Raw genomic sequence first — 17,011 nt, forward strand, 5'->3', positions numbered from 1 at the left:
CACCTCGTTGAACTCTGCGCAGTTCCTGAAGATCAGCCGGATGTCACTGACGAATTCGTCCGCCCGCGAGTAGTGCAGCGCTGCGCTCGGCTGCAGCTTCCGCTTTATGTGCGACAAATCCATCGGATTCTTTATTATTCTGTAATAATCAGGCACCTGAAAGAGCGAAATGCGTCATCGCTGCTGTCTATCACTCTCTGTTATCAGCCACGTGCAGACGCCACTCGCACCCCCTTACCGTGAGTGGGACGGGTTCTTGGAAGGGCAGACTCATCTCGTGACAGTAGAGGTACAGCAGGATCCTCTCGCACTTCTGCAGACACAACAGGGGACAGAGGAGTTAATCCGCCGTCTGCGACACAGGACAAGGGTTCCCCGGACGGACACTTACTCTCTGATCCATCGGCGCCATGACAGGCACACCCCCGAGCTTCCTCTTCTCCGCCAGGGCAGGGTCGTCACAGTCATATTCCACTTCTGGCTTGGAAAGATCCCGGCAGAAGGTGCAGAACCACTCGCCGCTGAAAAAAAAAAAAAAAAAAGCCGTCAGGCATGTAGTGGCACACTGCAGCAAACCATCAGCAGTGACAGCTCTCACACCCGCTGTTACCAGTCCGTTCTGGAGGGTGTTACACCTCTGCTTGCTTTCAGTGAAATTTATCTTTTACAGTAACTGACGGTTTGTTACAATGTGTCAGTGCAGCCAAGAACCAACAGGCTGGAATCAAGGAGAGATGCGTCTCATACAGGATTACACTGACGCATTGTAGCAAACCCTCAGCTATGAGTATTCGCACAAGTTTCCGCATTCGCTGACAGCAAGCGGTGGTGTAATGTCTCCCATGATCAGAATGCCGATGGACGGCAGAAGGTTCCTGACCTGGGGAAGTTCATCAGCGTCGGCACGTGGCAGGAGAGATGGAAAACTTTGGGGCACTTCTCGCAGCAGAGCAGCTCGCCCCCGTTCTGGCAGACCGCGCACCAGTCCTCGTTGGGGTCGTCCTCTTTGCCGCCGCTCTCTGTCACGTGGTTCTGAGACATCCAGTCGGTGGATCCTGACAGCGAGCCCTCCTGTACCACGTGGCGGTCGCCGGTGCTGTCCGGAGTGTCGCGCCGTGGCCCCGCGTCAAGCTTGGTGGTGCGATTACCATTTCTATCGAGCAGCATGGAAGTTAGGATGCTTGTCGAGTAGTCTGGCTGGAAGAAAGAACAGATATGTGAGGATGATGGAAGCAGTAGTCCGGAGAACACTGCCGCCCACGGGCCCCAGCAGAGGGACACCGGGCCCCAGCAGAGGTGGCCGTCACTTACGTTGCGGGGACGCTGCTGGCGCCGGTTGCCCTGTTTCACCACCACCACTGGGTACTCGAGCGTTTCACTGTCCACACTGTTCTCAGATTTGATTTTGATCGGCTCCAGTCGGACGATCGGGACTTTGTGTGTGGAGTCGGCGCCTCCGCTCGGTTTGCTGAACGACCCTGTGCTGCAGGACGGAGCAGAGGACCCGGGGAAAAGGGGTAAATGTCTCCGAAAAAACTAGTATTAGTCTACTCCTGAAATACTCCTGAGATCCAGCAATGCCAAATAATTCCCATTCTTCTATCCCAAATCAGCAGCGTCCTCTCCTGACATACTCTGTGCTGCAGGGCACTAGACAAACCCAGGAAACACGCACTTACCTTTCGCGACTGCCCACACTGGATATGCGGATCGGCGGGTGAATGCCGGCCATGGAGCCTGGTGGTGGGAAGAGTCCATCATTATATTATTCATTATAACCAAAAGTAAAGGGTTAAATCGGATTATAAGCCGTGTGCTCCCGTACCCAACGGAGACGGCACCGAGGAGTTGGGAGACTGGACCGTGCGGTGTGACGCCATGCGGTGCTGGTGGCTCTCCATGGCGATGTCTTTACGCATCAGCTTGTCCAGCGTCATGTGGTCCGTGCTGTCAATCTGGAAGAGAAAGGAAGCAGACAGTGAGCGCAGCTCTGGAGTCCTAGCGCAGCACTGAACGCCCCCGGGGTCGGCAACGACGGGAGCTCTGGAGCCGCACTCACATCAGGCAGGGGAGGGAGGTTGAAGGAATTCGCTGCAGAAGACAACAACTCCATGATGGGCGAGGGCAGGCCTTTCCCATCGCCGCTGGTGATGGTGGGACTGGACGGAGTGTAGCTGCCGGCGGCGGCCGGGTTGGGGAGGGTCTGGTTTCCAGGGACCTGCCACTGGAGAGACGCGGACGGTTAGGACCGAGCGCTGCAGTGACGGCCGCCAGACGAAGCATTTAAAAATTTTGATGCGGCACCGCGGCGTCCCGACAGCAAAGCCCGCCACCGCGGCGTCCCGACAGCGAAACCTGCGTCCCGACAGCGAAGCCTGTGTCCCGACAGCGAAGCCCGCACCGCGGCGCCCCGACAGCGAAACCTGCGTCCCGACAGCGAAGCCCGCACCGCGGCGCCCCGACAGCTCCGCTTGCTGTAATTGAGCGGCGGTGCTCGTCTGCTGCATTAAGTGGGTACTGATCACGTCCTGCAGAGATCCAGCTCTTAACCCGTTAATGGCCAATCAGCTTATTTCCTCCCGCCACACTTAAGTGCTCGGAATCATTTCTCCATCGCCCAATGCCATTGTAGGTATATGTACCGAAAAACAGAAAAATTGTCGGAAAGTGAAAAAAACAAAGGGGGCGATTTCACATTTTTTAAGATTATATATTGGTGTCGGGCCCCGCTGACAGGACGGTGCGGGCTCGTACCTGTTTCATGGCGTTCTGCGCTATGTAGGGCAGCCTCACAAGGTTGGACCCTGCGCCTCTCCTGGGAAGGTTGTGAAGCTCGGGGGCAGGCTGTGGGTAGCGGGGAGGCTGGCCGCTCATCGCCACGCCATTGGCCCTTGGATTGATGTTCTGGACAGTCACAAACCGTTGCCCCTGATGGAGGAAGTGCAGAATGAGAAGAGCGCAGGGTCAGACCACAGACAGCTCTGCGTAGGAGCTGCGTACACAAAACATCGCAGTCGTACCTGGATATGAGCCTGCGGTGGCGGCTGCTGCTGCTGCTGGGGGCCGGGCCCCTGGACTCTTGGATTATTTACCATCATGGGTTGAGGTGGTGCATTGGTATTCATACGCCGCTGCACCTGCTGCCGCTGGGCAAGGAGCTGCTGGTGCATGTGCTGCAGGCGGAGCTGCGCCAGGTTGATCTGAGATGGAAATTTGGATACCTGGTGGCCGGGTGGGTTCCCCTGAGTATTGTGGCCCTCCACAGGAGGCGTCTGCTGAGCCGACTCCCCATCTTCAACAACCAGAGAACCTGCAAGAGCGAAAGTAGGTAAAGTACAGTCATACCGCCCAGACCCCCAAACAGCTAGTAGTGCACATTCGGTGCCCCCCAACATCACTGCTCAGTCACAGTCCATCCCCTCCACACCTCCCCGCTGCACCAGCCAGGCACAGTCCGTCCCCTCCACGCAGCACCAGCCAGGCACAATCCATCCCCTCCACGCAGCACCAGCCAGGCACAGTCCGTCCCCTCCACACCTCCACGCAGCACCAGCCAGGCACAATCCATCCCCTCCACGCACCAGCCAGGCACAGTCCGTCCCCTCCACACCTCCACGCAGCACCAGCCAGGCACAGTCCGTCCCCTCCACGCAGCACTAGGCAGGCACAGTCCGTCCCCTCCACACCTCCACGCAGCACCAGCCAGGCACAGTCCGTCCCCTCCACGCAGCACCAGCCAAGCACAGTCCATCCCCTCCACGCAGCACCAGCCAGGCACAGTCCGTCCCCTCCACGCAGCACCAGCCAGGCACAACCCGTCCCCTCCACGCAGCACCAGCCAGGCACAATCCGTCCCCTCCACGCAGCACCAGCCAGGCACAATCCGTCCCCTCCACGCAGCACCAGCCAGGCACAGTCCGTCCCCTCCACACAGCACCAGCCAGGCACAGTCCGTCCCCTCCACACAGCACCAGCCAGGCACAGTCCGTCCCCTCCACGCAGCACCAGCCAGGCAAAGTCCGTCCCCTCCACGCAGCACCAGCCAGGCACAGTCCGTCCCCTCCACGCAGCACCAGCCAGGCACAGTCCGTCCCCTCCACGCAGCACCAGCCAGGCACAGTCCGTCCCCTCCACGCAGCACCAGCCAGGCACAGTCCGTTTAAAGTTACCTAGGTTGAAGATGCGTTGTGCCCAGGAGTTTGCATCACATAGAAATTGAACATTGGTTCTTATGATGGTGAAGTCGCAGCGGCCGCGCAGCAAGTGCTGGAGTCGATGAGTGATCTGAGTGGGGAATATCAGAATTAATACAACCTTCAAATACCCACCCAAGATCAGCTCCGAAACTGCACAGCATTGTCTATGGGTCTTACATTTGAACCAATGGGAAGGCCCAGATCAATAAAAGCCCCACTGCGACCCAAACTCACCAGCCGCTTGCTGAACAGGAGTGCAGTGCTGCTGCCGCTGGACAACGCCCACTTGGAGAAATAGACAACGTGCTCCAGCTGCTTGGAGTAGCAGTCTGCCTCACTCTGCTGCTTCAGGAGCTTCATCCTCCGTTCCTTGGTCAAAGACTAAGAAAGAAGCAAAAGTCAAACTCATTCATGCAGGAAAAGGGTAACAGACTGGGCGGTCACTGGTGGAGTGCAGCTCTGGAGTATAATAATAACAATAATAATATAATAATAATACAGGATGTAACTCAGGATCAGTAATGTAATGTATGTACACAGTGACTGCACCAGCAGAATAGTGAGTGCAGCTCTGGAGTATAATACAGGATGTAACTCAGGATCAGTAATGTAATGTATGTACACAGTGACTGCACCAGCAGAATAGTGAGTGCAGCTCTGGGGTATAATACAGGATGTAACTCAGGATCAGTAATGTAATGTATGTACACAGTGACTGCACCAGCAGAATAGTGAGTGCAGCTCTGGGGTATAATACAGGATGTAACTCAGGATCAGTAATGTAATGTATGTACACAGTGACTGCAACAGCAGAATAGTGAGTGCAGCTCTGGAGTATAATACAGGAGGTAACTCAGGATCAGTAATGTAATGTATGTACACAATGACTGCACCAGCAGAATAGTGAGTGCAGCTCTGGAGTATAATACAGGATGTAACTCAGGATCAGTAATGTAATGTATGTACACAGTGATTGCAACAGCAGAATAGTGAGTGCAGCTCTGCAGTATAATACAGGAGGTAACTCAGGATCAGTAATGTATGTACACAGTGACTGCACCAGCAGAATAGTGAGTGCAGCTCTGGAGTATAATACAGGATGTAACTCAGGATCAGTAATGTAATGTATGTACACAGTGATTGCAACAGCAGAATAGTGAGTGCAGCTCTGCAGTATAATACAGGATGTAACTCAGGATCAGTAATGTATGTACACAGTGACTGCACCAGCAGACTAGTGAGTGCAGCTCTGGGGTATAATACAGGAGGTAACTCCGGATCAGTAATGTAATGTATGTACACAGTGACTACACCAGCAGAATAGGGAGTGCAGCTCTGGGGTATAATACAGGATGTAACTCAGGATCAGTAATGTAATGTATGTACACAGTGACTGCACCAGCAGAATAGTGAGTGCAGCTCTGGGGTATAATACAGGATGTAACTCAGGATCAGTAATGTAATGTATGTACACAGTGACTGCACCAGCAGAATAGTGAGTGCAGCTCTGGGGTATAATACAGGATGTAACTCAGGATCAGTAATGTAATGTATGTACACAGTGACTGCACCAGCAGAATAGTGAGTGCAGCTCTGGGGTATAATACAGGAGGTAACTCAGGATCAGTAACGTAATGTATGTACACAGTGACAGCACCAGCAGAATAGTGAGTGCAGCTCTGGAGTATAATACAGGATGTAACTCAGGATCAGTAATGTAATGTATGTACACAGTGACGGCACCAGCAGAATAGTGAGTGCAGCTCTGGAGTATAATACAGGATGTAACTCAGGATCAGTAATGTAATGTATGTACACAGTGACTGCACCAGCAGAATAGTGAGTGCAGCTCTGGGGTATAATACAGGATGTAACTCAGGATGAGTAATGTAATGTATGTACACAGTGACTGCACCAGCAGAATAGTGAGTGCAGCTCTGGGGTATAATACAGGAGGTAACTCAGGATCAGTAATGTAATGTATGTACACAGTGACGGCACCAGCAGAATAGTGAGTGCAGCTCTGGAGTATAATACAGGATGTAACTCAGGATCAGTAATGTAATGTATGTACACAGTGACGGCACCAGCAGAATAGTGAGTGCAGCTCTGGGGTATAATACAGGAGGTAACTCAGGATCAGTAACGTAATGTATGTACACAGTGACAGCACCAGCAGAATAGTGAGTGCAGCTCTGGAGTATAATACAGGATGTAACTCAGGATCAGTAATGTAATGTATGTACACAGTGACGGCACCAGCAGAATAGTGAGTGCAGCTCTGGAGTATAATACAGGATGTAACTCAGGATCAGTAATGTAATGTATGTACACAGTGACGGCACCAGCAGAATAGTGAGTGCAGCTCTGGAGTATAATACAGGATGTAACTCAGGATCAGTAATGTAATGTATGTACACAGTGACTGCACCAGCAGAATAGTGAGTGCAGCTCTGGGGTATAATACAGGAGGTAACTCAGGATCAGTAACGTAATGTATGTACACAGTGACAGCACCAGCAGAATAGTGAGTGCAGCTCTGGAGTATAATACAGGATGTAACTCAGGATCAGTAATGTAATGTATGTACACAGTGACGGCACCAGCAGAATAGTGAGTGCAGCTCTGGAGTATAATACAGGATGTAACTCAGGATCAGTAATGTAATGTATGTACACAGTGACGGCACCAGCAGAATAGTGAGTGCAGCTCTGGAGTATAATACAGGATGTAACTCAGGATCAGTAATGTAATGTATGTACACAGTGACTGCACCAGCAGAATAGTGAGTGCAGCTCTGGGGTATAATACAGGAGGTAACTCAGGATCAGTAACGTAATGTATGTACACAGTGACAGCACCAGCAGAATAGTGAGTGCAGCTCTGGAGTATAATACAGGATGTAACTCAGGATCAGTAATGTAATGTATGTACACAGTGACTGCACCAGCAGAATTGTGAGTGCAGCTCTGGAGGATAATACAGGAGGTAACTCAGGATCAGTAACGTAATGTATGTACACAGTGACAGCACCAGCAGAATAGTGAGTGCAGCTCTGGAGTATAATACAGGATGTAACTCAGGATCAGTAATGTAATGTATGTACACAGTGACTGCACCAGCAGAATTGTGAGTGCAGCTCTGGAGGATAATACAGGATGTAACTCAGGATCAGTAATGTAATGTATGTACACAGTGACTGCACCAGCAGAATAGTGAGCGCAGCTCTGGGGTATAATACAGAATAATATAATGTATACACAGTGACTCGGCCATTACGTGGGGGCGGCAGGGTGAAGCCTTTACCTCCAGCTGGTGGAGCAGGGCCTTTCCTTGCTTGTTGATCTCCACCATCAGGGTAAATATGGCCACCTTGATATCTTGCTCCACCTGCTTCTGGTTCTGGTTTACTTCAAGGATTCTGAGGAAGAAGACGACATGAAGCAATTGTCTGGGGCCGGAGTCTCTGCAGTAAGATGTCAGGGCTGAAATATCATCTAATTACATGGAGAGTGGCACAGGCAGCTGGGAACATTCACTATGGAGACGAGACCACGAGCCGAGGACCTGACACCGCTCGGCAGCGCAGCCCCCATGCTGCTGGAGGGACCCCCGACCCCGGTAACGCACCTGCTTTGGATCTGGTCTCCGGTGAACTTGATGCTCTTGTTCCTGTCCATCAGCTTCGCGATCAGGGAGTCGATAATCACCTTCTGGCTCTGGAAAGCTTCTTCTATAAACTGGTACCTAAGAGAAGGCAGCAGACACCTCACAGCTTCGTACCAGTCATGGTAGCATTTACCCTACAACATAACACCTTGCTCCAATGCATTGGGTGCAGGCTGCAGTGTAAAGCATGGGGGGTGGCGTACCTGTGCTCCTTGTGCTCCTGCAGCTGGCAGTCCCTGCAGGTCAGAGTATCGCAGGTCTCGCAGTACAGCTTCAGCTGCTCTTTCTTATGGAACGGGCAGAAGACGGGGCGCTGACTGTTCGCTCCGACAGCTGGGGGAGAGGTGAGGAACAAAATATAAAAACCGTGCAGTAGGTCACGAATAGCCCCCCAGTGAGCCCCCATACGAGGGCGAGCACTTACCATGTGGCACCTCCTCCTTCTGCCGCACCGTGTGGTCCTTGGTGAACTTCACCCGCTGATGCGCCTGCACACAGTTCTTACACAGCCACTCCACGCACTCCACACAGAAGCCGCGCGCCTCCGCATTGTCCTCACAGCTCGTACACACTTGCTGCAAGGGGAAGAAATAATGAGTCGCGCAACCAGGGAGCTGCCAAGACGGGGGGCCCCGGGAGCTGAGCTGCCAAGACGGCGGGCCCCGGGAGCTGAGCTGCCAAGACGGGGGGCCCCGGGAGCTGAGAGCAGATTACAGTTCTGGAGAAGACATGATGTAACCGCAGAATAGCGAGTACAGCTCTGGAGGAGCCTCTATCTGCAGCCAAGAGACGTGCCACAGCTGCAGTGCTGCTCCAGTGGGACTCACCTGGCTGGGCTTCTCCACAGTGCTGCTCGGGACTTCTGTGGTGTCTCGTACAAAAAAGTTTTCGATGATGTCCCTCTCCACACATTCCTGGCTGCACAGGGGACACCGGATGATTCCCACTGCAAGAGACAAGGCAGACAGAGGACGTGAGCAGAGCCGCTTCTCTGGGGAGGGCCACGTACCTCACACATATGGCCACCAATATCACTGATGGGAAGCGAGCAGAGCAGCAAAAGGGGCGAGCCGACCCCCCTCACAAGAAAAAACAAGCAGACACCAAATATGAAGCTAAAGAGCTGACAATTCCCAGCACCCCCTGCTGGTTTATGGTCTGTACAGGAAAGCAGATATGGGGTAGAAGGTGGGCAACAGCCAGAGGTGGAAGCCAAGGGGAAACTGTGGAAAGCAGCCAGAGAAGGAAGAGGAGGTGGATGCCAGGGGGAAATGGTGGATGCCAGGGGGAAATGGTGGATGCCAGGGGGAAATGGTGGATGCCAGGGGGAAATGGTGGATGCCAGGGGGAAATGGTGGATGCCAGGGGGAAATGGTGGATGCCAGGGGGAAATGGAGGACAGCAGCCAAAGGAGGTGAAAGCAGGGGGAAATGGTTGACAGCAGCCAGAGGTGGAAGCCAGGGGGATATGGTGTGTCACGTGCCCGCTCTCAGCACGTGACTTGGGGTTGTGCCTGCAAGGGTTAATCTATCTCCCTTCTCTCAGTCCAGCATTCAACCTCTGTCCTGTAATGGGAGCATAAATCACACACCGACCCAGACCACACACCAGCTCATACACGGGCGATGAGTCCCGGAAATATTACTACTACTGTCCGCCAATCATAAGGCTCACACAGTTTAAAGCTATGGATTCTTTAGAACATACAAGGTTCAACTTATTAAAGTTTTATGCTTTAATACAAAAAGGTACAGTGCTTACAATAAGAAAAAAGGTATAAAATATGGTAATAAAAAGACATACAAATATGCAAAACAGTTATAAAAATAAACGGGAGAAAACTTAAAAAAAATATCTAACTTTGTAGTCTGCTTTCTGCTCCCTGAACGGGGGGGAGACGAATATGGACTGGACTGGCTGCCCCTCAATCTGTAAACACCTCCCCCCTTTGTGTGTAGGTCTAATTTATAGAGTCACCCTGGAGGTCAAATTTCTAGACCAGCCTCTCATGTTAATATTTATAATCGCTTGTTTGTGACTGGACCGTGAACACTCCACCAATGAATATATTATTTCGTCTTAAATTCTCTGTGTAAGTTCTCACAGATAGATAGTGTCAGGCTGTAATTGACATCTCTCTTCAAAACAGCTAGAAGGTGTGAAATGTTTCCACTTCTTCCTGGTTCTCAGCAAGACCCCTGGCGAGATTGGAGACCATAGACTGCCTTCTCAGGATAACTTTTGTTGTGACCTTTGTGAGACCTGCAGTCTCAGGACAGATGTTAAATTACTGCTAGTCACACATTCATACCTATACATATTTCACTACATGGGGGAAAGAAGCCAGAGAGGGAAGAGGAGGTGGAAGCCAGGGGGAAATGGTGGATGCCAGAGGGAAATGGAGGACAGCAGCCAGAGGAGGTGGATGCCAGGGGGATATGGTGGAAAGCAGCCAAAGAAGGAAGAGGAGGTGGAAGCCAGGGGGAAACGGTGGACAGCAGCCAGAGGGAAATGGTGGATAGGTGCCAGAGGTGGCGGCCAGAAAGTAATAGGTGAACTGTCAGAAGAGGGCTGGGTCCATTTACAGCAGGCACCAAATTAATTTTCAGAATTCTTCTGGAGGGGAAAAAAAAAAAAAAAAATCAAACATGAACAGTATCTGCAACAGATGCCCCAGGCTGAGCAAGCAGAACCTACAGGATCGGACCTTACATCCTCCTGCTCTGCATGATTTAGAAGTGCCGCCCGCGAGTTGTCACCATTGTAAACATGAGGCCGCAGAGTCACCGCACCACTCAGCCATGGGAGACGCTGCGGGAGGATTACAGGACTCCACTCACATCCAGAGCTGCGTCTACCAAACTGATGTGGCACCTATGGTCCTTGGGCCGGCATCGTGCCACAGGATTGGTGGACGCAGTGACTGACTGGATCCAATTTTGTGCAATTGTAAACAAAAGTGGATCCAGACTTCTTAATAAACAGTGTATGGGTCGGGTACTGGTCCCGATCTCGCAGTCATTGCACTACTTCAGTTTTCCCATGTCACCCCCCTCCATTTTATCCTAAACGTTATGGTCCGGTCCACCTTCCTCCTTGGTCTGGGGGTGCACATGTTCCTGGGCATCTCCATTTTTGGGATGCTTGGTGGTGTCTGAGCTTCGCACATTGCAATCTCTGCCTGTCCCCATTAATACTCCTCTGGAAACCGCCTCAAACTGGTTTCAGCTGGAAGTGGCTGAAAAAAAATCCAGTCTCCTTGTCTCTCCTCCAGCTTCACAGAGGTCAAACCATTCACAGCAAGAAATGGGGGAGGACGGCAGAAAATAAATGTGTCCAGAGAAAAGTGGAACGGACATCTCCGTCTCAGGCACTGCAAGACCTCTGCCATAATAATGCATCACTACAACACCCCTCCACGCTGACGAGCTGCACCCATGGGTGGCACTAGAGAGGCAATCTCCCTACAAGTGAGGAGTTAATAGAAGCACAGCTGGTAACCGCCCCACAAGGACGAGCAACACCGCCCAAGAACTGCACCGGGCGACCGCTCTGCAGGCCAATCATGGATCCTAACAAATAGACTTAATCAGAGCCACCGCCAAACCGGGAGAGGGCAAAGAGGAGGAGGAACCACCGCCAAACCGGGGGAGGGCAGAGAGGAGGAACCACCGCCAAACCGGGGGAGGGCAGAGAGGAGGAACCACCGCCAAACCGGGGGAGGGCAGAGAGGAGGAACCACCGCCAAACCGGGGGAGGGCAGAATGGAGGAGGAGCCACTGCCAAACCTGGGAGAGGGCGAAGAGGACGAGTAACACCGCCCAAGAACTGCACCGGGCGACTGCTCCGCAGGCCAATCATGGATCCTAACAAAGACTTAATCAGAGCCGACGCCAAACCGGGAGAGGGCAAATATGAGGAACCACTGCCAAACCGGGAGAGGGCAAAGAGGAGGAACCACCGCCAAACCGGGAGAGGGTGAAGAGGAGGAACCACCGCCAAACCGGGAGAGGGCAAAGAGGAGGAACCACCGCCAAACCGGGAGAGGGTGAAGAGGAGGAACCACCGCCAAACCTGGGGAGGGCAGAGGAGGAGGAGCCACCGCCAAACTGAGGGAGGGCGGAGAGGAGGAGCCACTGCCAAACCCAAGGGGAGGGCAGAGAGGAGGAGGAACCACCGCCAAACCGGGAGAGGGCAAAGAGGTGGAGGAACCACCGCCAAACCTGGGAGAGGGCAAAGAGGAGGAGGAACCACCGCCAAACCGGGGGAGGGCAGAGAGGAGGAGGAGGAGCCACTGCCAAACCGGGGGAGGGCAGAGAGGAGGAGGAGCCACTGCCAAACCGGGGGAGGGCAGAGAGGAGGATGAACCACAGCCAAACCAGGAGAGGGCAAAGAGAGGAGGATGAACCACTGCCAAACCTGGGGAGGGCATAGAGGAGGAACCACAGCCAAACCTGGGAGAGGGCGAAGAGGAGGAACCACCGCCAAACCGGGAGAGGGCAAAGAGGAGGAACCACGGCCAAACCGGGAGAGGGCAAAGAAAAGGAGGAAACCCCACCAAATCGGGAGAGGGCAGAGAGGAGGAGCCACCGCCAAACCGGGGGAGGGTGAAGAGAAGGAGCCACCGCCAAACCTGGGAAAGGGCGAAGAGAAGGAGGAGAAAACGCCAAACCCGAGGGGAGGGCATAGAAAGGAGGAACGGCTGCCAAACCCGGGGGAGGGTGAAGAGAAGAGGAGGAGCCACCGCCAAACCTGGGAGAGGGCGAAGAGGAGCCACCGCCAAACCTGGGAGAGGGCGAAGAGGAGGAGGAGCCAACGCCAAACCCGAGGGGAGGACATAGAAAGCAGGAGCGGCTGCCAAACCCGAGCGGAGGGCGAAAAGAGGAGGAGCCACAGCAAAACCTGGGGGAGGGCAAAGAGGAGCCAGCGAACTTGTGGGAGGGCGAAGAGAGGGGAAGAAGCCACCACCAAACAATGGGAGGAGGCAAAGAAATGCTGCTGCAAATCAAGTTGGAGTGTGAAGGTTGCTGTCACAAAATGGGAGGGCATCGACATAGCACGAAGAGGGGTGGACAGAGGCATGCTATGAGAGTGGAATTGGGGTCTTGTCGGGGAACCTACATAACCCATCATTTGAGGGGTGGCTCCAGTTAGCCACGTTGCCTACGACGAAACTCTTCTGTCGGAGGTGAAGTTCTGCACCCAGACAATAAAGAACTCCACAAAGCTGCAGTAACATGCAAGGACCGGGCTTTGCTGGCAGTTTCCCCCAGGGTCTTGTCGACTGTTTTCAAGACTACTTCCTAAGGTCTGTGCCGTCCAGGAACTTTTCACTAATAGTGGCGAGTGCAGATGGCGGTGGACCCTCCCGTCAGCTGTACAGGGCAGATAACGGGGGTCCCACAAGACCTCAGCTAAAGCTCCTGGTCACAAATGAGACGCTACAAGTAGTGATGAGCGAGTATACTCGCTGCTCAGGTGACCTCCGAGTATTTTAGACTGCTCGTAGAGTTAGTTTTCATCGCCACAGCTGCATGATTTACAGCTCCTAGACAGTTTGATTACATGTGGAGATTCCCTAGCAACCAGGCAACCCCCACATGTACTCAGGCTGGCTAATAGCTGTAAATCATGCAGCTGAGGCAAGGAAAACAATCTCCGAGCAGTCATAAATACTCGGAGATCACCCGAGCAACGAGTATACTCGCTCATCACTAGATACAAGCCAACAGCACAATGTAAGGGACAGGACAGGCTGCCGCCAACAGGTCTCATAACCACCGTGTACACAGCTGCAGTGCAGTGCAGAGCAATGAGTCTCTATGGTTACAGACCGCAAACTATAGTCAATCCCAGACAATAGAGGGGACGACTTCAGCGACTGAAGATGAGCAAATATAGTTAGGACTGAAGAGAAAAGTAGACCCCAAAATACCCATCATGCGCAGCAGGTAATCACCCTCCCCAGGTCCGCTCCAGGCTCAATGCTTTGGCTGCAGCGGTGATGCAGGCTTATAGAAAAACTACATTGTTAGTAGCTCATCTATTGAGCCTTCACTATTTTATCTTAGAGCGATCAAAAACGCTGACGTCTAAGGCTACTTTCACATTTCCATCTTTTCCCGAATGTCACAATGCGTCGTTCTGTGTAAAAAAACGCATCCTGCAAAGTTGCCCGCAGGATGCGTTTTTTTTTTCACAGACTTGTATTACCGATACATCGCGACATATGGACACACGTTCCATACGTCGTGCACTGGATGTGTCGGTATTTGGCGGACAATCGTAGCGAAAAGACGTTCAAGGGAACGTTTTTTCATACGTTGTGTCCTGCATTTTAAACTGCGCAGGCGCAGCCGGAACTCCACCGCCTCCTCCCTGGGAGTTTACTATGAGAAGCGGACGCTTTGAAACACTGCGTCCGCTGCCCACGTTGTGCAAAAAAATAAATAAATAAATAAAAAAAAAATCGCCAATGTCCGTCGGTACGTCGCTTAGCGATGGCCGCGTACCGACGGAGGTGTGAAAGAAGCCTTACCCAGTGGTTTCATGGTTTCTATGCCTTTTGCAGCCCCAATGATCTGGAGAAAGCCAACAGACAACCAAATGCTATTTCTGCATGGTGACCCCCTATTAGCAAAGAAGTTTCAGGGAAGAAGAAGTGGACTTTACAATATCCAAACCTTCCATCTGCAATATGCCCGGTACCACTTACAGAAGAACTACTGGTACCAAAACCACCAGAAACACGTTCAGTCAAGTGAGGAAGAATCGGGTGCTTGGTTTTGTTGAGACACGAGGGTCTTAGGGTGCTCTCATCTGCCGGCCCGGTTGTCTTTAGAAAGACCGCATGGACCAGGGATCATCCCACGGAACGCTAGCTCTCCTTTCTCGTGGGCAGAACACTACTCTGACAACACAGGGTAATATTGAACCACAAAACAGACAACATATAGAACAGTCCGAGCAGATACCCAAGATGGTGCACATTACAGAGCATCATCCCACTGCTGACTCACCAGGATTATAGTAGCTGCCACTTCGGGGCTTCCAGGGTCGACTACCCCCACCAGTGGTACCCAGCTTTTGGCAGGCATCCAGAGATAACGACAAGCTTAGGAAGCTGACTGTCCAGTGAGGAACGTGGCCAGGTGACTGGACGGTTCCAACCTGGCTTCGCCGAATGTCTCCACGAGGCCAGGTGACCGGAGGATCCCAACCTGGTATCCCCAAACGTCTCCATAGGTTCAGTGACGGTCAATTGAGCAAATCTATTTTTCAAACTAGGGCTGTGGTCCTTATGCTGGCAGCCTGTAGAACGTCAAATCTGTAATTCACTTGATGGGGCAATGATAACTTGGCTGTTCTGTAAAGTCTTTTTGCAGGATACAGATCCTTTTTGTACCCACATTTGTGGTTCAGGCCATCATCCACAGGTGAGGGGGAAGGTGGGATGAGATTAACTGAGTATTTAATCAATCAAAGTTCGTCCTCCACTGTTCTGCATGTCAACAAGCTACATGGACTTATACAATGGGTAAGCAACATATTAGCAAACATTGATTGATCAATGACCCTGCGTCCCTGTCCTCCAAACATAGACAACCTGTAGGAGCTGATAGAGGTAAAACAGCAGCCATTCAACATATCGCAAACATCAACGTTCAGATTCATATGAGTAATAGTCTATGTGTCTGGCATAATTAAGATTAAATGCTGTGTCGTCATAGATGTTATGAAGTCTTCCTCTCATGACCCAGACTTTGTCAGCAGCCTCAAGTGAACCACACCTCTTAACAAGATCGTTCAGTTCACTTTGTTATAAGATTTGGATCTAAGAGGTTCCCGAACTACGAACAACATTTGCGGCCCTTCAGTGATGTCCTTCTTGGTATCCAGGATGGGTAAAGTCCTGCTGCTTCCCGTGTGAGTGGGAGAATATCACTACAATAAAGAGAGACCGGCCTCTCCGACCTTCATTTCAGCCAGAGTAAAAAATGTCCGGCATCCAGCACCCACATAAGATTGTGTTACTATTATTGTATAGCAAATGGCGCCTAATGAAGAACTTTGTAAAGGCAATGGATAAAAATGCAAAAGCTTTCTAGTATCTCTGACATTTCCAAGGCTGAGTGAAGCAAAGATAAAGGAAGGAGTTGTTATTGGACCTCAGATTCGTAAGCTTGTTTAAGATGAGGCGTTTCTCTGTTCGTTGCAGGGCAAGGAGAAGGCATATCCCCCTCAAAACTAATTAAAACACGGGAAGAGATCTGATACTCAACCTCCTTTGAAACAGGGACCTCCTGCAGTGACCAGGTAATTACAGCACAGAAATGCTTGGAGGAGACAGCAAGACAGATTTGTTCACACAGAGGCAGGGAAATACCCTTCCTCCCTTCAAGGAAAAACTGGACAATAATGGGGTTCACGTAGATCCAATATTTCTAAGAGATATTTTCAGCATAGTTGCGAAGGGATGAACAGAACGCATTCACTCATCACTAAGGCCATTGTAACCCCTCCAACTGAATACGAGTCTGAAGGATGATGCTATCCCAGCCATGCTTAATCAAAAAAAAAAAAAAAAAAAATTGCACTAGGAAACATGACAATGTCTACCGCCTGGGCCCTCCAGGGGCAAGCATCCTGTAAGTTGGGATTTTCATAAACTTCTGATACATCCAGCGCATATCACAATCAGCCCCAAGATGAGCTGACCAAGGGGAGGCATAGCACTGAGCTAATACGAATGAAAGTTTGGGTTTCAAGTCTGATTATTCTGGAAGTCAGTTCGCTGTGTGTGTCCATTTTCCCCCAATCGGAGTGTCTCCCCTCCCCCGCTAAGCTATTTAATTGGCTTTAGATATTCCTTTTTACGTAATTGTATACATATTGTTTGTTGCCAGTTTGTAGCATCCTCGTATATTTTTATAAACTGCCTAATTTGTGGATTAAAGATGTAAGATTTAATAGTTTTGTTCCTCTTGCTCTGTAAACCGCACCCCTAAAGTCAATTGGCCTGTATAAATTATTTTTCCATATTTCTGCTGACGGAGTCATGTGACGTCTTGTTTTTTGCGGGACGAATTGACTTTTTTGTACCATTTTCTGTTACATGACTTTTCAAGGCTTTCTAATTCAATTTT

General features: G+C 51.4%; 1 protein-coding gene across 2 annotated transcripts in view; it reads right to left on the reverse strand.

Annotated features, from left to right (window-relative positions):
• TRIM24 (tripartite motif containing 24) overlaps window positions 1-17,011 on the reverse strand; it is a 33,488-nt gene that overhangs the window by 2,174 nt on the left and 14,303 nt on the right. Inside the window, exons 2-18 of one of the 2 annotated variants that reach the window (XM_077267178.1) lie at window positions 8,693-8,811; window positions 8,290-8,440; window positions 8,069-8,198; window positions 7,827-7,943; window positions 7,503-7,617; window positions 4,431-4,577; window positions 4,170-4,284; window positions 3,021-3,310; window positions 2,755-2,928; window positions 2,060-2,224; window positions 1,826-1,955; window positions 1,680-1,737; window positions 1,312-1,483; window positions 881-1,197; window positions 392-521; window positions 239-313; window positions 4-156 (exon numbers count right to left, since the gene is read on the reverse strand). In XM_077267178.1, the coding sequence (XP_077123293.1) occupies window positions 4-156; window positions 239-313; window positions 392-521; window positions 881-1,197; window positions 1,312-1,483; window positions 1,680-1,737; window positions 1,826-1,955; window positions 2,060-2,224; window positions 2,755-2,928; window positions 3,021-3,310; window positions 4,170-4,284; window positions 4,431-4,577; window positions 7,503-7,617; window positions 7,827-7,943; window positions 8,069-8,198; window positions 8,290-8,440; window positions 8,693-8,811 (2,558 nt within the window). The remainder of the gene's footprint in view (window positions 1-3; window positions 157-238; window positions 314-391; window positions 522-880; window positions 1,198-1,311; window positions 1,484-1,679; window positions 1,738-1,825; window positions 1,956-2,059; window positions 2,225-2,754; window positions 2,929-3,020; window positions 3,311-4,169; window positions 4,285-4,430; window positions 4,578-7,502; window positions 7,618-7,826; window positions 7,944-8,068; window positions 8,199-8,289; window positions 8,441-8,692; window positions 8,812-17,011) is intronic. The other variant, XM_077267179.1, reaches the window with a different exon arrangement.

The sequence above is a fragment of the Ranitomeya variabilis genome, chromosome 5 (assembly GCF_051348905.1).
Source record: "Ranitomeya variabilis isolate aRanVar5 chromosome 5, aRanVar5.hap1, whole genome shotgun sequence".
Classification (NCBI taxonomy): Eukaryota; Metazoa; Chordata; class Amphibia; order Anura; family Dendrobatidae; genus Ranitomeya; species Ranitomeya variabilis.